This window comes from Urocitellus parryii, chromosome 10 (assembly GCF_045843805.1).
Source record: "Urocitellus parryii isolate mUroPar1 chromosome 10, mUroPar1.hap1, whole genome shotgun sequence".
Classification (NCBI taxonomy): domain Eukaryota; kingdom Metazoa; phylum Chordata; class Mammalia; order Rodentia; family Sciuridae; genus Urocitellus; species Urocitellus parryii.
In genome coordinates, this window is record NC_135540.1 from 105,198,801 (window position 1) to 105,224,070 (window position 25,270).

At 33.8% G+C, this 25,270-nt stretch overlaps 1 protein-coding gene across 1 annotated transcript in view; it reads left to right on the top strand.

Moving 5' to 3' along the window:
* Positions 1-25,270, top strand: part of Chic2 (cysteine rich hydrophobic domain 2) — a 49,646-nt gene that overhangs the window by 2,218 nt on the left and 22,158 nt on the right. The window contains exons 2-3 of the mRNA XM_026385571.2: positions 16,580-16,634; positions 16,766-16,921. Of these exons, the coding sequence (XP_026241356.1) occupies positions 16,580-16,634; positions 16,766-16,921 (211 nt within the window). The remainder of the gene's footprint in view (positions 1-16,579; positions 16,635-16,765; positions 16,922-25,270) is intronic.

A 25,270-nucleotide genomic window follows, 5' to 3' on the forward strand; every position in this document is an offset into this window, starting at 1 on the left:
CATGGGCCAGGTTCTAGGAGCACTGCAAGAAATAAAGGTTCAACTGTAGTAGTAATGCTTCCTCTGTTTAAGAGGAGGAAAAGCTAAACACTTTGTTGGATAAATGGAAGGTATAATAGAGTGCTCAGAACCAAATAGGTGATCTATAAGTTTGATTGTAGTTGGATAGAGAGGTTAATAGGGTGGGAAAGAATTATTAGTGGTTTTCAATCTTATTTGCCCCCTTAGAGTCATTTGGAGTGCTTCTTTAAAAAATAATACCTGTGGCCCTCCCCAGATCAGTTGAAGGCCAGGTTATCTGAGTGAGGGATCCCGTAAATGAATAGTTGGGAAAAAAAAATTCTGCAGGTGATTTTTAATGTGTAGACAGAACTGAAACCTGCTATTCCAGGATATAAGGAAGAACTGCCATCAATAAACAATATGCCATTCTACATTAGGAGTTAATATTTCTGTTATCTTTCTTGACCACTTCCTCCTTCTCCTAATTACCTTGGTTCTAGGCTCTGGATTCAAAGCCACCCATACCACTTCTTGAGTAAATTATTTATCTTTGTCTTTTCTTTTCAGATAGGGATAGTTACAGTCCCTAGATTATTAAGAATTAAGTAAGATGATAAATGCAAAGAATTCATCACAGTGTGTAGTGCTGTGCTCAGTAAATATTAGTGTTGAAAGTGTTTATTTGTTATCCTTCTCAGGTATAGTTTTCCACTTGGAGACACACAAGTGTAAAATAACATATTAAAAAATCAGAACTGCCATTTTTAAACCTTACAATGATTCACTTTAGTCTGATATTTCCATTTTTTAAAGAACTTGTATGACCTTTAATAACTGTGAAGTATTTCAATCAGAATAAGAATCTTTGTTCTGAAAACTTAGTAAGCCTATTTTGTAATAACATAGATAGGTATAATAATAGTAATGTAATTTTTTTTTTATTGTTGTTACTGAGGATTGAATTCAGGGGCAGTTTACCTTAATAATAGTAGTATAATTTTGTTGTTGTTGTTGTTGTTATTATTGGGGATCGAAATCAGCCACATCCCCAGCCCATTTTATTTTATTTTATTTTATTTTGGGGGATACTAGGGATTGAACTCAGGGGCACTTGACCATTGAGCCACATCCCCAGCCCTATTTTGTATTTTATACTGAGTTGTTTAGTGCCTCCCTTTTGCTGAGGCTGGCTATGAACTTGCGATCATCCTGCCTCTCTGCCTTTGAGTTACTGGGATTACAGGCATGCGCCACCGTGCTGGTTCAGCCCTTTTAATTTTTGAGACGGGGTCTTGCTAAGTTGCTGAGGCTGGCCTCAAACTTGTAATCCTCTTGCTTCAGCCTCCCAAGTTGCTGGCATTACAGGCATGCACTGCTGTGCCCCGCATAAAACTTTTTTTTACATGACTGACAAGCACATTACCCAGTCATACTAGATTGGCCCAGTTAGCACCTGTAAATGTTTTTGAAATTGATGCTTATATGTTACTATAACTGTTGAGCATGTTCAGTTTTTCTTGCCTTTAAATATTAATGGGAAGGGCAATTACAAGTTCTAGTAAGACTATAATCCCCCCACCTTTTAACTAAGTCACTGATCAGAGCAGTCTTCCCTTACCAATTGGAAAGTAAATGATAGTGTAAACTGAGTCATCTAATTCAGGTCATTCTGGAAGGGTATAAATCTGTCTCTATATTTTTTATAGATTGGACTGAGTAGGTTGAATATTTCTTCATTTTTTCTACTTTAATATATTCTAGTATTAATCCTGGTTTTATTTTAGAAATCATTGTATTCTTGTATGACATAATTGGCATGTCATGATGATGATGTGAAAAAGTAAGTTATCTTCCATTTTGTACTACATAGGCAGGTCCAGCTTAGTTTTGAAGCATAATCAGATTTTAGGGGCATAGGATACAAAATGTCTAATTTTTGTGAACAAAGTCTGCTTTGAAGTGGATTTTAATACAATATTTTCATATGACCCCAAATTAGACACTTAATTTTACTCTTATTGTGAGCAGTGTTCTTTCTTGACATTCTTCTGGATATGGGTAACATTTTTCTTCATTATTAGATTGTATTTAGCAGAAGGGAAAAATCTGGTGTAAAGGCATATTTTGAAGAAAAGTGGTAATACAAGGAATGAAAGGAAATGTAGATTTAATAATATTTGTTTACATGAAACTTAAAAGGCTTGAACTGGCAATTCAGTTAAAAATAGATTTTTCTTTCCATGGCTTCTAATATTATGTAATGAAAATGAGGGAAAAAATGACTAACTTATTAGATATTGTTGGCCATACTAGCTAGTATATTTAATGGAGTTTTTTATTTCTCAGAAGAAATTTGTATAAAATATATTGATCATTTATTGAAAACTTTTGATTTTTCATAAGTATGATAACTCTAAGTGATGTGCTAATCTAAGAGTTAGATATTGAAAAGTAATTTGAGGCCAGTATTTTCTAGACAGGTTGTCATTATGACTGCCATTATTCTCTCCCATCTTCCTTATAGATATCCATATCAAATTCAAACTTGGGCTTTCCTAGAGTATTTATAATCTATGACTTCTAACTTAAATTGTGTTGTAGAGTTATTTTGTAGAGGTTTGTTTCTAATGTTATACTCTTCTAATTTTAATATATTATCATATCTTCATGTACTTCTGAGGTATAATCTTCTTCCCCTCTCCAAAAGTAATTCCTCATTTTTCAGCACCAGCTTTTATTAATGGCTGTGGGATACCACTCTTTTCTTGTTTTCATCTCAGCTAGTGAGATGAGGAAAATTGAAGACTTTGAATAATGTGACTTGAAATGAAAAAGTTTGGAAACTGTTTTGGGGTGCAGCATGACGTTTACATAGACATTGTAAGAACACTTGTTTTTTGACCTTTCAAATGATAAAGGTAATAAAATATTGTCTGTCTTGAAATTTATAATTATCTCAAGACTGCTACTAGATTCTGTGGTTAGCCGTAGGAATTTAACATGGTTTGCCCAAATTACAAAATTGCTGCAATTAAATGATTTATTAAAATGTCATAATTCCTGCCTCTTTCTCCCACCCAGCATAATAGGTGAGACATATTCCATTTTCTTTATAAATATTTTAAGTAAGTATTTTTTTGAGAGGGGATCTTTCTGTGTTGCCCAAGCTGGTCTTGAATTCAAACTATTCTCCTGCCTTAGCCTGCCAAGTGCTGGAATTTCAGGCCTGTACTATAGCACTCTGCTAGGCATGTTCCATTTTTAAAGATAAAAATTCTTTGTTTTGAGATTTTTTTTTTGATGTATATATCATGCTGGGGATGGAACCCATGGCTTCAAGCATGCCAAGTAAGCCCTCTACCACCGAGCTACATTTCCATTTCTTTTTATTTTAGTTTGTAATCAAACTTACAATCTTCCTGTCTGTTCTGAGATTTTTGAGGGTCTTCTTGGTATTTTTCCACAGGCTGTAAAATTCTTTGAGGGCAGGGATGGTGTTTATTGGTCTTTATTTCTCCACTATTTATTAAATAAATAGTAGTGTCTAGAATATTATAGGTCTTCAAGTAAGTCTTTTTATTTCATTTCTGTCGGGGAGGGGGTACTGGGAATTGAACTCAGGACACTCTACCACTTAGCTACATCCCCATACCTTTTTTATTATTAGTTTATTTCTTTATGGTGATACTGATAATTGATTCAGGGGTGTTCCACCACTGAGCTACATCCTCGGCTCCCATTTTTTATTTTTTTATTTTGAGTCATGGTTTTGCTAAGTCCACGAGGCTGGCCCAAACCTTATGATCCTTTCTCAGCATCCTGAACACCCCTGGGTTCAAATCCATAAATCCATATTTAAAAAAATAATAAAATGCTAATGCTAGAATATTATAAAACATTTTCATGAATTATACTGTGTTTTCAGAGAGCTGAATGAACTCAAACATTGTTCAAAGTGTGGTCACAGAATTAAAATTTTGAGACTAATTCTAAGACATATCTCTATATCTATATAGTTGAAAAAAAAAATATATATATATCTATCTAACTGCAGGGGCGTGTGTCTTCTGGGTGGAAAGAGTACACTTTCAGTTCTATCCTTTAGTTTTTGAACTACATTGATACCCAGACATATATTAAGACAGACAGATAAATTTAAAGCATGATTTGTAGGCATCAAAATCCGTTTATTTCTTTCATAGTTGTTGTATTACATTTTTGTTAGCCAGCTTTTGTGTGTGTGTGTGTGTGTGTGTGTGTGTGTGGTCATCAAAATACCTGACAAGAATAACTTAGAGGAGAAAATATTTATTTTGGCTCATTGTTTCATAGATTTGAGTCCATGGTCAGCCTGCTCCATTTTGGGGGGCCTGATGTGAGGGTAGATTATCATTGCAAAAGGGATTGATGAAGGAAAGCTGATACAGCTTTTGACATCTAGGAAGTGGCGGAGTGGCGGGGAGGGGGTATGGAGGTGAAGAAGAGGCTGGGGAGAAAATAAATCTTTCCAGGTTACACCCCCAGTGACTTACTTCCTCCAACCAAGTCCCACACCCAAATAGTTCATTCAGGTATCAGTGGAATAATCAAATGGATTAATTTACTGATGAGGTTAGAGCCTCATGATCCAATAATTGCCTAATAACCCCACCTTTGAACCTTGTTGTAATAGGGATCATGCTTTCAACGTGAGACTTTGGGGGACATTACCAGATCCATACCATAGTAATCTCCAAAAATAGCTAGAAATCTAATTCCATTGAACTTAGAGTTCAGCAAATGGAACTAAGTACTGTTTTTATTTACCATCTGTATAACTCATATATTCAGTCTGAGTCCAAAGTTTCTAGTTCATATATTCATAGGTCTTGTCATATCCATGGAAGATAAAGTTCTGTGAATCCAGACTTGTTACAGGTTGAGCATGTCAGAATTCATAATATACAAAACTGATTTGTAATCTTCCTTTCTTATCAGCTTCAACTGCAACCTTTGTTTATTCATTTTTTTATTAATTTAAAAAAATAAATGACAGCGGAATGCATTACAATTCTTTTTTTTTAAGGTGTTGTTGGACACATGCCTTTATTTTATTTTTATTTTTATGTGGTGCTGAGGATTGAACCCAGCGCTTTGCATGTGCTAGGCAAGTACTCTACCACTGAACCACAACCCCAGCCCCATGCATTACAATTCTTATTACACATATACAGCTCAATTTTTCACATCTCTGGTTGTACACAAAGTATGTTGACACCAATTTGTGTCTTCATATGTGTACCCTGGACAATGATGTCTGTCACATTCCTCCATCCTTGCTAACCTCCTGCCCCTTCCCTTTCCCTCCCACCCCTTCAACTGCAACCTTTTTATTTTCAGTTGATGGCAGACCCAGAGTCCTATTTATTTAGACCTTTTTTTTTCTTTTTGGCATAGCCTTGATATCTCTCTCTCTACATTTCCTTCTTTCAAGAAATTGTTGGCTCTGTCTTCAAAATTTGACCCCTTTTTGACACACCATTGGTGTGAATTGCCATTGTTTCTTTTTTTTGCCTTATACTTAATACTTTCCCCTGTTGCCACCTTTGCCTCTCCTGTTTATAGATTCCTTGGTACGTAAGCCTTAGTGATTCCATTAAAATATAAATCAGATTATGTCTCTTTTCTGTATCAGCATTCCAAAGTCTCCTTATCTCCTTTGGAGTCCTTTTAATAGTCTCTAAGATCCATCATGGCCCATGGTTACTTCTCTGACTCCTCTTCCACTTGTTTACCCTACATTAGTCATATTGGTTTTCTTTTTATTCCATGAATTACTCCAGGCATATTTCTGATTTAGTCTTTGTACTGGCTGTCCACATTTCCTGAACACTCTCCCAAGATATCTAGAGGGTAGGTCCTTCATCATCTTCAAATTTTTTTCCACTATCTTTCTAAATGAGTCTTACCTGCTTCCCTATTTAGAATTCCACCTCATCCACCTTCCCCTTACTCTTTGCTACCTTTTTCTTTTTTCATAGTGTTTCCACTGTTAGAAGTTGAGATGAGCCAGACTTGTTATAGTATGAACTTCTTATAAACATCTCTTATAAAGAGAAAAACTTTGAATAACCTTTTTGGACAAGAATGGAAATTTTAAAATTTTATTGTTTTATAGCAGCTGTCTCATCTAGGAAATGAACCTAGAAAGCGTTGCTAATTTTTTTTTTTTTTTTTTTTTTGGAACGGGGTTGGGAATTAGCACAAGCTCTGGATTTGATTCTTATTACTGAAATATACACACACATGCAGGCACACACACAAGCAAATAAAAAACCAACTTTGGGAAAGTGTGTGTTTTTAAATTTTTTTTAGTATTGGGGATTGAACACAAGGTTGCTTTATCACTAAATTACATCCTCAGTCTTCTAATTTTTAAATTTTGAGATAGAGTCTCCTTAAGTTGCTGAGGCTGGCCTTGAATTTGAGATCATCTTGCCTCAGCTTTCTGAGTTGCTGGCATTTCAGGCATGTGCTACTATGCCCACTTGGGATAGCATTTGACTTTTGGGCCATCTATGACTGATAGAAGTCTTTTGCCTTATCTGAGGCAAATAAAACCAGAAGGAAGATATGCTTCATAAAATAATATCTAGTTGATATTTAAACCTAGATTTTTGAATTCAGTTCTTTGTTGTTGTTCTAACTTCACCACAATGCCTTTTTGTGCTTTTCAGTTTCTGTGTTGCCTGCCTGGATTCCTAGCCAAATACTTCCCCATATTAGCTGTCAACTCTTTAGTATTACGTGGTTTTCTTGAAACCCACATCTCCCTTGTGTATCCTGTTTGCTAAAAAGTTAGAATATCTTTGCAGTTAATGTTAACCAATTTGATCATTGGCAATTTTATTTGGAAGCTATTTGATGATATTTGTAAAGTCATTGAGATCTGGACATTCTCTAATTTATTGGGTTATCCATAGTGGTTATTAAATGATAGTATTACCCATTTACTAAAACGATGATCACCACAATAAAAAAAAAAACATTGTTTTATAGTAATAAAATCAGCTAAGATATACACCACATATTTTTGGTGCTTTATATGAACTCAGTTTGTGAGTTTAGCAGTATAATTACTAGTGGATAAGTAGGAAAACTGAGGCTCAGAAAAGGTAAAAATTTGATCAGAGTGATACATAGTATATGGAAGTGTTTTGGAAGTACATGAATGTATGTGGATTATTTTAATCTATGTAGTATGATTACAGTCTGTTTGCCTAATTACTTCTTTTATTTTATTGAACCAAACCAACAAAGCTAAGTATTCTCATTTTAACATGAACATTGTAACAAAGTCTCATATATCTTAGCATGTTAGGTACAAATGTGAAAGGTCAAAAAGAGATTTTTTCTTAGATCCTATCAGAACTTTAGTGTAATTTGTGCATTAATTTTAATTTTATAATATCTGTTGATAGAAAAAGAAGACCCTCCCCATTCTCAGTTTCTAAATTTAGAATGTTCTGTTTCAAGTGGATTAACATTTTCTATTCTTACAGAGAAAGCTATTAGTTTCAAGAGTAGGACTCTAGCCTTGATCTCATTTATTAATTGATCATGAAACTCTTTTAAGTTATTGTCTCTTCTGCATCAGTTTTCATCTCTAAAATAGAATGTTTAGACACAGATAGCTGTGGTCTCTTCTAGCTGTCAGAATATGAAATTCTGCTGTTGTGGAACTAAAAATTAATTTTTTCCTTGTAATATACTTAATGTAGATAGAAATAGTCTTCAAAATATTCTCAAGAAACCCTGAAGTATACTTTGAAACTAGAATTGCTTTAAATCTAGATATGTCATTTACACATACATTTCTTTATTGTGACTAAAAACCAAATACTTTAGTCATCTATTTTTTACTTCAGGTTTTAATCCTGATTGAAAAGGAGGATTGAAAGTTTGAGGCCACACTTTGTGAGACCCTATCTCAAAATAAAATTTAAAAAGGAATTGGGGATGTAGCTCAGTGGCAGATTGCTTGCCTAGCATGTGTGAATCCCTGAATTCAATCCCCAGCATTAAAAAAAACAAAACAGAAAACTATTTAGAAATTGAGAAGTTGTATTCCAGTGAAGTGGAAAATAAAATAATAACCTATAATCACCAAGAGGCAAAGGTCATATCATATATCCTGGTTGTTCTAATTTTATTTTTTTTTTAGAAACTTTTTTTTTGTATTTGAATACTAATATATATTATTAGGGAAATCGTGACAACATGAAGATATAAAAAGTACAATATCCTTAATTCCATTACCTAGGATTAACTACTGTTCATATTTTGATGGATTAAATTTTTGTTTTTGCATGTAAAGATTTTTATTAAAAAATTGTGATACTAATATTTTGTTTTTTACATTTTTCATCTAATATTTCATTTGGAGCATCATTATGCTAATCATTATCCTAATATCTTAAAAAGTATTAGGGTCTTATAGATTTCAAAGAACAGAACCACCTTAGTGGCCTTAAGCAGTGGAAATTTATTATAAGAATGCCTGGGGACTAAGGAAGATAGGAGACATTGCCATTTTACAGCCAGGCTCCAGGAGACAGAAAAATTATTGTTTTGGATATAGTACTGCTTTGGTGATCTAGTTATTCTGTCGTTTTCTCAGCACCATGTGTCCCTTGCTCCCTACTCTAGTGCTGTTGTCACAGTGATTCACCTACTTTCAGTTCCAGCTTCTGCTGTTGCATTGTGAACTGACAGACCCTCTTTCCCCTGTACCTCATAGTTTCTGCTTACTATTGGTTTCCATTTATTATTGACTTCACTTATTCATGGCTGTACTGTATTTTGACTTCAATTTAACTCATTCTCTATCCATGTTTCCAACTATTTGTCTTGCAGATACCTCGAGAGAGATCTGATTGAGTTAGTTAGGTTGTCTGTGGGGCAGCCCTGTTGGCCCCTGCCATCCCATGTGCTACTAGCCAATTCAGGGATTAGCTGTTCCTAAAGCAAATGCCATTTGTGGTCTAACTAGCCAGAGTGTAGGGAGATCCTAGTTAGGCATTCACAGTAATGGGCTTCTATCTTATAAACATGGTTTTGAGCTATACTATTTTTTTTTTTCGGATTGATATAATTTATATAATTGAAAGACATTTCTGTAGCTTTAAAATATTCATTGTTAACAACAGCACTGCAACTCAGAAGAAAGGAAAATAAATACTGAACACATCTTTTTGTTAAGGGTGAAACAAGTTGAAGCAGTTAGATTCTTATTTTTCTGAATTTAAGTCAAAATTCCAACTTTAAAATATGTTCTTAATTCAAAATGATAGTGCAGTAATGAATTGTAAAAGATATAATCTGAGGAAACATAAGGAACATAAAAGTTAAAAACTATAAAAAGGGCTAGTGATAATGTGAACCTGCATTATGGAAAAGATTGAATGGCATTCCAGAAGACTTGATTAGTGAACCTAAGCGTCCCTATTTCACTTATGATTAAGTGCCTAGTTATACAAAATAAAAAATTCTTATAGAAGAAAAACTGTGATTGTAATACTTATTACAAAAATACATTTAATGTATTTATTTAGCAATAGTTACCATTACTTAAAAATAGGTCCTGTTTTTAAAAATTTTGAAACAACAAATGAAACAAAAGGTCTTTAATAACCTCCCCAAAACAGTAGAATATTTCACATATCTGTACCACTGTGTTTTTTCTTGTGATGTAGTTCTAGAAGTAGAATTATTGGGTCAACTGGGTTGGGGAATGTAGCTCAATGGTAGACTGTGTCTAACATTTGCAAGGACCCATTTGATACTCAACACTGCCAATAATAACAATAATTATCACTGGGTCAGAAGATAAGCATGATATATTTTAAAGGTAAGCATATGTTATGTGTGTTTATGGATTATTGTTTCTTATTTTACTTTATCTTATTTTACAGTACTGGGTTGAAACCTGGTATATTTGCTAGGCAAGTGCTAACCACTTAGCTTCATCCCCAGCCTAGAATTTTTTTTTTTTTTGTACTGAGGATTGAACCCAGGGAGGGACCTTAACCACTGAGCTACATCACCAGCACTTTTTTTTTTTTTTTAAATATGAGACAGGGTCTTACTGAGTTGCTTAGGGCCTCGGTAAGTTGCTAAGGTTGGTTCTGAATTCATGATCCTCCTGTCTCAGCCTCCCAAGTTGCTGGGTTACAGGAATGTGCCACTGTGCCCAGACCCTGGGAATATTTTTTAATATTCTTTTTATACACTATTAGATTATACTGATGAAGATTATAGCAATTTATAAGGTTCCCCCACCCTCATTCTTTTTTTTTTTTTTTTTTTTTGCAGTACTGGGGATAGAACCCAGGGACACTTTACAATGAACTGAGAACATCCTAAGCCCTTTGTATTTTTTTATTTTGATACAATTTCACTAAATTGCTGAGATTATCTTCAAATGTGGGATCCTTCTATCTCAGCCTCCCCGGTCACTGGTCACTGGGATAACAGGCGTGTCAACCACACCTGGCTAGATTTTTTTTTTAAACAATTGAGATTGTGCTAAGCTACAGTTTTGTCATTTTCGTGTTATTAGTTTGAAGGTTTCATTTTTAGGCGTTGTCTTCTTTTATGGAGATACTTATCTACGATAGTGTTCTGAGTAAATATTTTTGTGAATAAAATTTCACTGACTTGTTTATGAATAAATTTTTATCCACATTTCACATTATTTTTTGGTTTACATTTCTAAAAGAGAATTTATTGTGACAAAAGTATGACTAATTTTAATGCCAAATTAATTTCTGGAATGGTGGTGATAATTTATAGTTTTATTGATATACTACATGAAATTTTCCGTCTTGACCTTCTTGCCAAAATAAAATATTTTTTAAAATTTTATTTTACTTATTATTAGTCTTTGTAGATAACTGAATTAAGATACTGCCTACCTTGAATTGTATGTTTTTAAATTAAGTGCTACTTCCAGCTTTTTGGATTAATGGAATGTTAGGTTATTAGAGTTGAGATTCACTTTTCTACCCAGTGTTGGAATTATTACACTTCACTCAACACATCAAATTATCACTTTATGGGATAAAATTTGGCTTTTTGAATATAGTCCCAGGTCAATTGTACATTTATCTTCTAATTAAGTTATTATTATTATTTTTTTACCATTTGAAGGAGTAATTTGTAAAGCTGTTAATTTAAACTTAAATGTTCATCCTAATTCCATTCTAAATCTGCTTCCTGCTGAATTTTTTTAAAAATAAAAAAAGGTCAGAGCTTAAGGTGATATAAAACTAGGCAATTTATGCCAGGCAAGGTGGTGCTCACTTGCTTTTCCAGCTACTTTTCCAGTTTAGGACTAACTTGGGCAATTTTTTTTTTAATATTTATTTTTTAGTTATAGGTGGACACAGTGTCTTTATTTTATATTTATGTGGTGCTGAGGATCGAACCCAGTGCCTCATGCATGCTAGGTGAGCGCTCTACCTCTGAGCCACAATCCCAGTCCCTAACTTGGGTAATTTAGTGAGATCGAAGTTAAAATTAAAAAGGGCTGAGAATGTAGCTTGTGGTAAAGCAACCCCATGTTCAATCCCACACCACAAAGAAAAAGAAGAAAAAGAAAAAAACCTTTAGCAGTCTATAGAAAATCAAAACCATCAAAGATGATATTTTGCAGTTATATTATTCAAACATGCAGTATGGATTTTCATATCAGTTTAATAAAATACAATGATCTTGTAAAAACTTGACCTGATAGTATTGCTTTGGTTGACCGATTTAAAAAAAAAAAAAAAGCTTTGGCAAAGATGAAAGATATGCAAAGGAATATTTGTTGATGCCTTGTCAAATAAGACTTTCTGATGCCCAAGCTCTTTACTAGGAGAAGGCATACTGTAAAAGAGGACTTGTTGAAAAGAGTTGTTTTTTAACTGCTCTGATGAGATCAGTTTCATCAGTAAAGATGCATTTGAAAGCCTCGATTGTTATAGTTTGCATAATGAATGAACTCTTTCAAGACTCTGAGAGAGAACAAGAGATGGATGTTATCATACATTGAGGGAGAAGAAAATCCCTATAAAACATTCAGGCCATGTGGACTTATGCAGGTTTGTAATCTATGTACAAAGATAGGGATTGCAGAGGGTATGCAATCAGGAGCAAATAGTTAGCTTTGAGAAGATAGTTGCTGTAAATCCAGCAACTGGGGAGGCTGAGGCAGGAGGATCACGAGTACAAAGCCAGCCTCAGCAACTCAGTGAGGCCCTAAGCAACTCATGAAGATAGTTGGTAGCAAGCCTTTAGCTACTTTGGGAGTCTGAAGCAGAAGGATCAGAAGTTCGAGGCCAACTTGGGCAACTTAGCAAGATCCTGTCTCAAAATAAAATTTTAAAAAGGCTGGGGCTCAGTGGTAAAAGCATCTGGGGTTCAATACCCAGTACCCAAAGAGAGAGGGAGAAAGATATAGAAGACATGTGGCTAAATCTAAAAGTTAAAAGGAGGGAAGCTAAAGCAGTTTATATTCAGTGATTTTTTTTTTCCCCCACTTGGAGTTAACCACTATGGTTATCTGCAAAAACTGTGAGTTGTGAGGATAAAGCTGAGTACATGAAGAGGAACAACAACCATGGAATATGGGTAAGGTAATTTAATAGAACAGAAAAAAGATTGCTTAGGCAATAATACTGAAATTAGAAATAATATATTTATAAGTTAGGGTGATTTTTTTCCCTAGTAGCTCCAGGCAGTGAGAATTGAAGTGAAGAAAGTAAACAGTTTAATTGAACCTGGGTTGTCAGAAGACACTGTAAAGATGATAATGGATATTTGTTGGAGTACGGTCAAAACAATTAAAAGTTTTGTAAAAAAACAAAAACAACAACAAAAAAACCAACAACAAATGAAAATGATTGAGTATCTAGTTCTGACACATAGGGAAGGAAATGGAGCCATTGGGAGATTTCAAGGGTTGAAAAGCAGTAAGCTATAACCAGAGGGGCTGGGGATATAGCTCACTTGAGATATAGCTCACTAGAGTGCTTGCTTCACATGCACAAGGCCCTGGGTTCAATCCCCAGAAGCAAAAAAAAAAAAAAAAAAAAAAAAGATATAATCAGAGACCCAAAAATCTTGGTGTAAGGATGGAAGACATGGAATGTTTAATAGTAGTAATAGAATTTTACAGTTCAAAATTTCAGGTGTTACAGTCCCAATGATAACAGTATCTGGACTATATTACAGTGTATGTAAGCTGCTGAATTAGATAGAGCTTAATTTCTTCATAATTCATTAAGTTAGGAATGTGTTACAGTTGAGAATTCCTAAGGAAGGAGGCATTTTTCCCCCACATTTTTTTTTTTCCATTGGTGTATTGTAGAGGTACATAATTGTGGAATTTTTTTTTTTTTTTGTACCAGAGATTGAATCCAGGGGTGCTTAACCATTGAGCCACATCCCCAACCCTTTTTTATATTTTGTTAGAGACAAGGTCTTGCTGAGTTGCTTAGGGCCTCACTGAGTTGCTGAGGCTGGCTTTGAACTCGTGATCTTCCTGCCTCAGCCTCCTCAGTTGCTGGATTTACAGGCATGTAATGCCTGGCTCCTGATGATGGAATTTGTTGTTACATGTTCATTTATACACACAATATAACAATATAATTTGGCCAATATCATTCTCCAGTATTTTCCCTTCCCTCCTCCCTCCCCTGATCTGTTTCCTTTTCTGTTGATCTCCTTTTGATGAAGAAAAGATATAAGGAGGTATACTGGTAGCAGCATAACAAAAGATTAGGAGTTCCAAAGGAAAGAGTAAAGGGGATTTTAAAAGGGAGGCTGTATCAGGAAAGAGAAAGGCTGAATTGGATGAAATGAGAAAGCAAGGTAACAGCTTAGTTTACACTTTGAGTTATGGCTGTAGATTGTAGGAAGGAGGACATAGTGAACTGGAAGTATGTGGAATATGAATAAAACAAGCCTATTTCAAGAATTAATTTCTACATAATTGCCAAATTACATTCAAAGTTTTGCCTAGTGTTTTGCATGAACTTTTTTAAAATTTATTTTTATTAGTTGTTCAAGACAATACAATGATCTTGACATATCATACATTTGATTCAAATAGGGTATGAATTGTCATTTTTCCATGTGTACAGATTGCAGAATCACATTGGTTATACATCCATGTGTATACACACAGCAATCCTAGTGTCAGTTGTATTCTGCTGCCCTCCTTATGCCCCACTCCCCTCCCCTCTCCTCCCATCCCTATTGTCTACCCACACTACTGTGACACTTATCTCTCTTTCTCTTTTTTTCCCCTTTCCTTCCCCCCACACACCATTGTAGATGTATTTTGTGAACCCATGAGGGTCTCCTTCCGTCTTCTGTGCATTTCCCCTTCTCCCTCCCTTTCCCTCCCTCCTCTTTCCTTATTTCGTGGTAATCTTCTTCTCATGCTCTTCCTTCCTACTCTGTTTTGAGTCACGTCCCTTATATCAGCGAAGACATTCGGCATTTGTTTTTTAGGGATTGGCTATCTTCGCTTAGCATAATTTGCCCTAGTGCCATCCATTTCCCTGCAAATGCCATGATTTTGTTATTTTTTACTGCTGAGTAATATTCCATTGTGAATAAATGCCACAATTTCTTAATCCATTCATCTGTTGAAGGGCATCTGGGTTGGTTCCATAGTTTAGCTATTGTGAATTGTGCTACTATGAACATTGATGTAGCTGTGTCCCTGTAGTATGCTCTTTTTAGGTCTTTTGGGTATAGTCCGAGAAGGGGAATTGCTGGGTCAAATGGTGGTTCCATTCCTAGCTTTCCAAGGAATCTCCATACTGCTCTCCAAATTGGCTGCACCAGTTTGCAGTCCCACCAGCAATGTACGAGTGTGCATGAACTTTAAATTTTTTTTTTTAAAGAGAGAGAGAATTTTTTTTTTAATATTTATTTTTTAGTTCTTGGCAGACACACATCTTTGTTTGTATGTGGTGCTGAGGATCAAACCCTGGTCGCACGCATGCCAGGCAAGTGTGCTACTGCTTGAGCCACATCCCAGCCCCCTAAAAATTAAATTATATAAAAGTAAATTGACCTTGTACATTATTTCTTTAAAAAAAAAGTTCTAAAAACTTCCCATTTTAGGATCATCAGGACATATCTCATAGAAGATGTTCAGTATTTGTAATTTGAATGCCCTTTTCTCCAAGTATTAGTATATTTCTAATAGGTAAGATCATAGTGTGTTAAGTTTATTATTTTTTTGTAATCTTTGAAAATCGTTTATCACTTCTAAAGCCATGTAGTATTTTAATCCAAATTTAAGGAACGATCTTTCAGGTAATAGGAATAGATGGCGATAGAGGAGGTGTCGGGTTTTCTTTCATACCATTTAATACACTGACAATCAAGTAGGTATTGAGTGTCACCTAAGATAATTCTTGGTAGCATTTTGTCAAGCCCTACTTTGTTTTTATTTATATTTTCTCTCCTTTCACTCTTCTATTCCTCCTTCCCACTTTTTTCCTTCTCTTATTACTTGTGTCTACCAAGGACACCTATTAACCTTCAAAACCATGGCTTATCTCTACCACTAACATTCAAAACTAGAAAATTGGCTATCATGTCTATAAAGGTAATATGTTTTATGGTGTACACTTGTAATCCCAGAGGCTTAAGAGGCTGAGGGAGGAGGATTGCAAGTTCATGGCCAGCCTCAGTAACTTAGTGAGTCCCTAAGCAACTTAGGGAGACCCTATCTCAAAATAAAAAATAAAAAGGGCTAGAGATGTGGCTCAGTAGTTAAGTTCCCCTGGGTTCAATCCCTAGCACACCCCCCCCCCCCCAAAAAAAATGCTCTGAAGTTTTTAAGGAGGAGGTGGTAGCTCAAATTAAATGAATCATCTATTCTTTTACTTATATACTGCTGATTAGGTAACATTCAGTCTCATTATATGAAAGTTTTGATTCATTGACAAATAATTGCTTGTTAAATTTCATAAATTGATTATTATGAAGCTCTTGTGTCTTATACTTTCATTTGTCTCTAACTTCTATATATATTAATCTACATTCTACTGATGTTTCTGATCTTTAAGTTAAATATTTATTTATTTTTTGTGGTACTGGGGATTGAACTCAGGGTACTATATCACTGAGCTAGGTTCCCCCACCCTGCCCTGCTGCCTGCCCTCTTTATTTATTTATTTTTTAAAATATTTTTTTCTTTAGTTGTAGATGGACATAGTACATTTACTTTATTTTTATATGGTGCTGAGGATTGCACCCAGTGGCTCACGCATGCCAGTTGATTGCTCTACCACTGAGCCACAACCCCAGCACACAGCCCTCTTTATTTTTATTTTGAGATAGTCTTATTAAGTTATCAGGCTGAGTTCAATCCCCAGTACCACAAAAAACTTGTGATCTTCTTGCCTCAGCCTCCAAATTTCTGGGATTACAAGCCTCTGCCACAGAGTTAGTCTAAATGTTTACATTTTTTATTTTTTTTATAACAGTGATAGATAATAACATTTTCTTCTTATTTTTTTAAAAATAGATTTGGACTGAGCAACAAATTTGAATCAGAATTCCCTTCTTCATTAACTGGAAAAGTGAGTGGCTCAATTATTTATTTCCTGTTTAGATGTTTCAAAACTAAAGTTTTTCCTAGAAAATTAGACAAAATGTATGAGACATGTTTGTTAATATTTCGATGTTGTTATTTCTTAAACTCTTTCTTTAGGTAGCTCCTGAAGAATTTAAAGCCAGCATCAACAGAGTTAACAGTTGTCTTAAGAAGAACCTTCCTGTTAATGTACGTTGGCTACTTTGTGGCTGCCTTTGTTGCTGCTGCACATTAGGTTGCAGTATGTGGCCAGTTATATGCCTCAGTAAAAGAGTAAGTTGAATCATATATTTAATTTTAAGTTTAAACTAATCAAACAAGTCTTACATGTACCTAGTTTTTATTTTATTTTATTTTTTGATGGTACTAGGGATTGAACCCAGAGCTTCATGCTTCCTAGGCAAGTACTTTACCTGGGAGCTATATCCCCAATCCTAGTTTTTATTTTTTCTATTTAATGGATCACATTTACAAATATTATACAGAAATAATTTGATCTAATAGAGGAGTGGTTAAGTAAATTATTATATATTCAAATGATATTGGATAGCCATCTAAAATTATAATTTTTATGATATAGGAAATTACTTAGGAACAGAAGAATATGTTATCATCTATATCAATGATGATATTGTATAGTTATCAAAGATGCTGGGTTCAACTCTACCACTTATCTCTGTGACTATGGACATATTTCCTAACCACTTTAAACTGTAGTTGATAAAAACTGTAATGGTACTATTCACCTATTACTTGAATAAGATTGTTATAATAATAAAATAGTGCTTATAAAGCTCTTAGCTGAACAACTGGAAACAAGTGGGCAAAAAGTATTGATTAGTAGCATTTTTACTAAGTAAGCTAGTACTCACAGAAGAAATAAAATAATTAGTGGTTATTTATAGTTGGTAAGATTATGGGGAATTCTTTTGTTGTAAGTTTTCTGTAATGAACATGTAGTGACTATGCAATCAGAAAAAATCATATAAAAACTCAATAATTTGGCAGCTTATAATAAAAGATTAGTGGATATAGGGCAAATTAGTATAGATTGAATATATTGTATGTTTTTGTTAAAAAACTTTTTAAATGGTATATGCTCAATGGTAAAGTGCCCCATTCAAATGAAATAGTGTTCAGTTGAAATTAAATTGTTCTGTATTTACACATTTCATTTTGTCACCAAATAATGGTAAGGAAATATGGAATAGCAAATTCTATTTGGCCCCTGATTTCTGTTATGAAATAAGAGGTGTATCTGAAGTTTTGTTTTTTTTTTTTAAACGGGTACATTTTATTGATGGGAAGGAAATGATACCTTTATAAGAAAATTACTTTTGTAAATATTTTCTTTTATATTTATAATATTATCTCTTTTTCATAGTTCTCATTAGATTATCTCTAGACTGCAGAAAACTCTTTTTTTCTCTCTGGTAGTTTGATCCACAGTTGAATTGCTGCCCTTAGATCCCCTTACTTTCCCCTCTACCATTTAAACATTTGCATTGTTTAAATAACTGCTGTATCTCACTTGGTTGGTAATTGCTGTTATTTAACCCAAAGAACCAGAGAAGTGTATTACTGTAGAAACCTTTAAGGTCTAGCTATTTGGGTTTTGGTTTCGGATCCTGTTTTTCACTTTTTAAATCAATAATGCAAGATATCTCAATGAGTGTGTAGTGTATTTAGGAGACAAAAGTAAACATTTTATACTTCCCCACGTATTATCAACTTAAAATCCTTTTTGAGATACCTTTATTAAATTTCTTTTTGTGCATAAGATAGATGTGTTTTTTTTAGACTAGTTCTATCTGTAGTTTCAGAAAGTACTTTTCATTTATATATATTATATATTATAATATATATATTATAAATATTATATATTTATATAGTCAGGTCTCTCTTTTTATATATATATGACTAGATGGAACATTTATTTGATGGTTTTAATTTTACATGGAAGACTGGGGATGTAGCTCAGTGGTAGAGCACTTGCATATATTTATCTATAGTATCTATATCTACATATATGCACTCTACTATCTAATGAGGATAAAGAAATATAACTATTGCTCTAAAAAAAAGCTGTGCATTTCCTTGTCTTGGGTGTAAACTGTTATGTAACCATGGAGATAGTGACACTTCATAGATATATGTAGGATATTAGAGAACCTGGAGAAAGAAATTTTGAACCAGTTGCAGTGCTTCATACCTGTAATCCCAGCTACTTGGGACACTGAGGCAGGAGGATTGGAAGATGGAGGCTGGCCTGGGCAACTTAGTGAGAACCTGTCTCAAAATTAAAAAAAAATATGTAGGACTGGGGAATGTAGCTTGGTGGTAGAGCACCATTAAATTCCATCCCTAATATGCCAAAAAGAAAGAATGAAAAGAAAAGAAAGAGGAGCTTTGTAAGATGGGAACAGAGTAATTACCAAAGTACTAAAAAACTTCATATATATGATTTGTAAATATATGATTTATAAATTTATGCTTTAGCTGGGTACAGTGGTGCCTGTCTATAATTACAGTGATTCAGGAGGCCGAGATAGGAGGTTGGCAAGTTCGAAGACAGCCTCAGGAATTTAGTGAGTTCCTAAGCAATTTAGAGAGACATTGTCTCAAAATAAAAAATGGGCTTGGGATATAGCTCAATGGTAAAGTGCCACTGGGGTAAATCCCTACTACCAAAATAATAATAATAAATTTATGAGTCTTAGACTCCAGTACAAATCAGGTCAAAGGCACACTTTTATTCAGTTCAGTGTTTTCATTTTCCTAACATTAGTGACCAATTTGGATAACTTAATTTCTGCCTGCCTTTGAAACTCATTCCCACCTTAATGCCCGGTTTTTATGACTTTTTCCAGAGACCTTGTTTTTAATCTCTCCTGTTATAATTAGATATTCTAAATTGAATTTTTAAAAATTATCTTAGGTCTGTTTTTGAAAATTATTTTTTCAGAATGCATATAAAAGAAAATAGTAGCAGATCCATGATACCATCATACAATAGGAACATTATGATTTCTTTGAGTAATAAAGGCAAAATCCTGTTTAGTCAAGATAGTTGTTTTTATATATTCACAGTCTAAGGAAATATAGTACATAGCTAGAGGTTAAAAATGAAGATAAATTTTTATACTATCTGCTTTCGTGAACTTCCAGAATTCTATTAGATACTATGTATCAAGAACCTTTGAACTGGGTGCAGTATGCATGTTTATAAACCCAGTAATTCTGGGGGCTGAGGCAGGAAGAATGCAAATTTGATTCCAGCATCAGCAAGTTGGCAACACCCTGTCTCAAAATAAAAAGTTAAAAGGGCTAGGGACATAATTAGTGGTAGAGTGCTCCTGGGTTCAATCCCAGGTACTGCTATAAATTAAAAAAAAATGAACAAATAAATAAATGTTTAACAATTAAATAAAATATTTTTTAAAAACCCCAGAAAACAAAGGATCCTTCATTTAGAGGTGCTAGTATTTTAAAAAAAGTCTAAAGCCCTGCCTGATTACTAGTCTGTGAGCCTCTTTTCTCCTTTATCTGTGATGTAGAATCCTCTTATACAGTTAGAATTATCTCAGATTCCAGGACAAATCAGGACCAAATGTATAGTTTATATTCAAGTCAGCATTTTCATTTTTCTGATATTTGTCACAAATTTTGGTAACTAAATTTCTGTCTTTCCTTTGAAACTCATCTTCAACTTACTGCTATCTTTTTATTACTTGTTCTTGTTTCAGAGGCTTTAATTTATCCTATTATTATTATTGTTTGACTTCATTATTATTAACAACCTTCTGTTTTTTCCTTCTTTTTTAAAAATGATCTTTAGTTTATTTTTGAAAATTATTTTTTGCACTGGAAATGAAATATATCGTAGTGGTACACTGCTTGCCTAGCATGTGGGAGGCCTTAGGTTTGATCTCCAGTATCACAAAAGAAAAAAAGGAAGAAAATTATTTTTTAGTATACCGAAAAACTTATTTTTGCTGTATGGTTCTATCATTTTTGATAAATGCATAGAGTTTTAGGTAAAGCTACAAAGTACATCACAGTGCTCTCCAAAAGGTTCTTTGTGTTTTCCCTTTGTAGTCATACCCTCTTCACTTCTTAAGCCCTGGTTTCCACTAATCTGTGATTTATGCCTACAGTTTTATTTTTTTCTAGAATATTATATAAATAAAATTATGCAAATATATGTAGCTTTTTGAATCTGGCTGCTTTTATTTAGCATTGTGCATTTGAAATTTATTTTGTTTTATGTATTAGTTTTTTCCTTGTTATTGCTAATAGCATTTCATTCTGTGGATATATCATATTTTGTTTATCTGCTCACCATTTGACGGACATTGGGTTGTTTCAATTTTTGCTGATTTGAATAAAGCTTGCTTAAAAACATTCACATGCATATTTTTGTGTGAACCTGATTTTTTATTTTTAGAGTAGGATTGCTGGGTCTTATGGTAAGTGTATGCTTGATTTTATAAAAAACTTCCAAACTGTTTTCCAAAGTGAGTAAACCATTTTGCAGTTTAACCAGTAATGGATGAGAGTTCTAGTTGCTCAGCATCCTTGCCACACCTTGGTAATATTAGTTTTAGAAATATTAGTTATTCTTACATGTAAGTGATGGCATTTTATTATGGTTTTAATTTGCATTACCCTCATAATTAATGATATTGAGCACCTTTTCATGTGCTTATTTGCTGTTTGTACATCTTCCTTTTTAAAGTGTTGAGGGCTGAAGGTGTAACTCAGTGGTACAGTGCTTTACCTAGTATTCGAGAGGCCCCTGGGTTCATCCCCAGCACCATAAAAAACTAATGAAAAACAGTTTTTAATTTTAAAAATTGTTATTCCTTATTGATTGTTGAAGGGTTTTGAATGTAGCCCTGAATCTAAGTGTTTTGTCAGATTATGTTCAAATATATTTTTCTAGGCCATAGTCTGTCTTTTTAAAAAATCTTAACAATGTCTTTGACAAAGCAAATGTTTTTGATTTTGATAAAGTTCAATTTATCACTTTAAAAAAATGAATTCTGCTTTTAGTATCATATCTGTGAATTTGCTTAGGCAAATTCAGTGATCCTCCAGTGATCCCTTCTCTCTTTTTTTCTCTGACCAATTTGAGAAAAGGTTTATTAATTTTATTGATCTTCTCAAATATCAGCTTTTGATTTTGCTGATAGTTTCTTTTTTTTTTTTTTTTTTTAGAATTTTTAATATTTATTTTTTAGTTCTTGGTGGACACAACATCTTTGTTGGTATGTGGTGCTGAGGATCGAACCCGGGCCGCACGCATGCCAGGCGAGCGCGCTACCGCTTGAGCCACATCCCCAGCCCCGCTGATAGTTTCTATTAGTTTCATGTTTATATTTCATTGGTTTTACTTTGACCTTTATTATTTCCTCTCTTTTAAAATTTATCTATTTATTTGTTCATTCTAATTAAGTATATATGACAGCACAATGCATTTTGATTCATTGTACACTCCTCTCTTCTTATTTTGAGTTTGATTCATACTTCTGTTTCTAGTATCTTAAGGTAGAAATAAGGGACCTTGATATGAGACCTTTTTTTTTTTCCCTAGTATGTTTAGTGCTATGAATTTTCTTCCTGAGTACTACATTACTAGTATCCCATACATTTTAATATGTTGTGTTTTAATTTTCGTTTAATTCATTCTACTTTGTACTTTGCCTTTGATTTGTTCTTTGAACAATGAATTATTTAGAAGTATTGCATTTAACTTCTTAATATTTTGGGAAATTTCTAGAGATATTTCTATTACATATTTTAATTATGGTTAGATAACCTATTTCATATGTTTTGAATCTTTTTAAGTTTAGTGAAACTTATTTTATTACTAAGAATATAAACTGTCTTAATAAATGATCCATATATACTTAAAAAGAATGGGTATTTAAGCCAGATATGCTCGGTAGGCTGAGGCAGGGGGATCATGAGTTCACAGCTAGCCTGCACAAAACCAAGATGCTAAGCAACTCAGTGAGACCTTGTCTCTAAATAAAATACAAAAGAAGGCTGGGAATGTGGCTCAGTGTTCGAATGCCCATGAGTTCAATCCCTGGTATACCCTACTCCCAAAGAAAAGGAGAGAAAAAAAAAAAGAGCGTGTATTTACCTGTTATTCAAATTTTTTTAAAAAATAAATGTCAGTTATGTTAATTTTTTTCAATTTTTCCTTTTTAGTTGTACATGACAGTAGCATTCATTTGATGTAATTATATAAGCATGGAATATATCTTATTCTAATTAGGACTCCATTCTTGTAGATGTACACAATAGTGGGATTCATTATGGTGTATTCATATATTTACATGGGAAAACTATCCCTCCTCCCTTCCCTTCATTCCCCTTTGTCTAATCTACTGAGTACCTATCTGTTCTTCCCCTTTTGTCCCCTTATTATGGTTAGCTTCCACATGTCAATAAAAATGTTTGGCCTTTGGCTTTTTGGGACTGGCTCATTTCACTTGGCATGATGGTTGTCCAGATTTATCCATTTACTGGAAATGTCATAAAGTCATTTTGCTTAATGGCTAATCTCTATTGTGTACATATAGCACATTTTCTTTATCCATTCATCTGTTGAAGGGCTTCAAAGTTGGCTCTAGCTCTAGCTTAGCTATTGTGAATTGAGCTGCTATAATAACTTGATGTGGTTGTGTCACTGCAGTATGCTGATTTTAAATCCTTTGAATATATACTGAGAAGTGGGATAGCTAGATCGAATGGTGGTTTCATTCCTAGATTTTTGAGAAGATTGATATTTTTATTGATGTTTCTCTCCATTAATTTTATCAGTTATTTTTTCAGTTTGTGATTTATATATTTTGACATTTTATAACTTCCTAATTTTTCAGATTTTTTTGGTCTACTTCATAAATTGCTTAATCATTATGAATTGACCTTTATTTTTCTCTGAAATCCATTTCATGTATGTTAATATACTCATTCCAACTTTCCTTTCATTAAGGTTTGTATGGTATTTCTTTTTCTCTCCTTTTAGCTTATTTGTGCCTTTTATTTGAAGTTCATTTTGTATAGGTAATTTGGGGTTATTATTTGTTTTTAGTTTTTTCACCCAGTACTAGGGTTTGAATCTAGGGCCTTACCTATGCTTGGCAAGAACTCTATACCCCCAGCTATACCCTCAACCCTTTTTTATTTTAGACAGGGTCTTGCTAAGTTGCCTAGACCGGCCTGAATGTAAAGATTCTCCTACCTCAGCTGTTCAAGTAGGTGGGATTATAGGCATGTACCGCCACACCCAGTAGTATTGGGTCTTTCCTTTTTATTTAGCCTGATAATTGCTACCCTTTTTTTAGGAATTTTAGACTATTTACATTTCTTTTGATTATTGATGTGGCTAGATTTAATTCTTTCATTTTAGTATTCCCCTCACCCCAGTTGTTTATTTCCATTTTCCTGATTTTTTTTAAGTAATAGTTTATTGAGCTTAAGTTCATATAGTCATTTAAGGACTGGGGATGTAACTTAATGGTAGAGTGCTTGCCTTGTGTGTGTGAGGTCCTGGGTTCAGTCCCCAGTACCATGAAGGAAGGATGGAGGGAGGGAGGAATTTTTCCTATAAAATTAGTAAGCTGGTTACCATTTCTTTTTGCTGCTAATGTACTGTTCTCTTGGGTCCCCTTCACCACCACATCACCCGTAACAGTGCTGAGGATTAACTCAGGACCTTACCCATATTGGGCAAGCACTCTACCACTGAGATACAACTCAAGCCTCTTGGATTATATTTATTCATTAATTCAGTGAATGTACCTGAAATAACACTGTGGGCTTGGTACTGTTTTTGATGCTGAGTTTATGTAGTTTCTATTGTGGACCTAAAAGGTAGACAAAAGCAATAAAATAAATACAAAATAATTTTAAGTTGTAATTAGTGCTTAGAAGACATAAAACAGTAAACCTCAGTCTTTCAGCATGTTCTTTGTAAGAGCCTGAGAAGCTTACAAATAAATAAAATGTTTCAGCTTTATTAAATAGATTTTATGATATTTGCTTTGCAGAAGCTTAGTTTTGTTTATGCTTTGCTTTTGGGCTGTGCCCAATTCATAGTGTTAGAGGTTAGAGAATGTATAATGTATATCCATGTCTTCTTCTTTTTTTTTTTGGTGCTGGGGGTTGAACCCATGGGTACTTAACTACTGAGCTATATCCCCAGCCTTTTTATTTTTTATTTTTAGATAGGGTGTCACTAAGTTGTTGAGGCTGGTCTTGAACTTGTGAGCCTCCTGCCTCAGCCTTCTGATTTGCTAGGATTATAGGTGTATGCCGCTGTGCTTGGGCTGGCTCATTCCTTGAAGAAACATTTTTCATAATTTTATTGTGTATTGTATTAAGGAATTTTGCTTTTATTGTTTTCTGTTCTAAGTAACTGTTTCACTTTTTGTTTTTATATTTATGCATATATCATATCCTGACTTTATAGACTTTGTTTATATGTGCTTTTAGCCCTTAACAAAGAACTCAAAAGTTTCACACTGTTTAAATATCAACTTAACCTTGTTTTTACTTTTAAAGTTTTCTTTTGCATACAAATAAATAGTATAATAGAGTTTAAGTCCT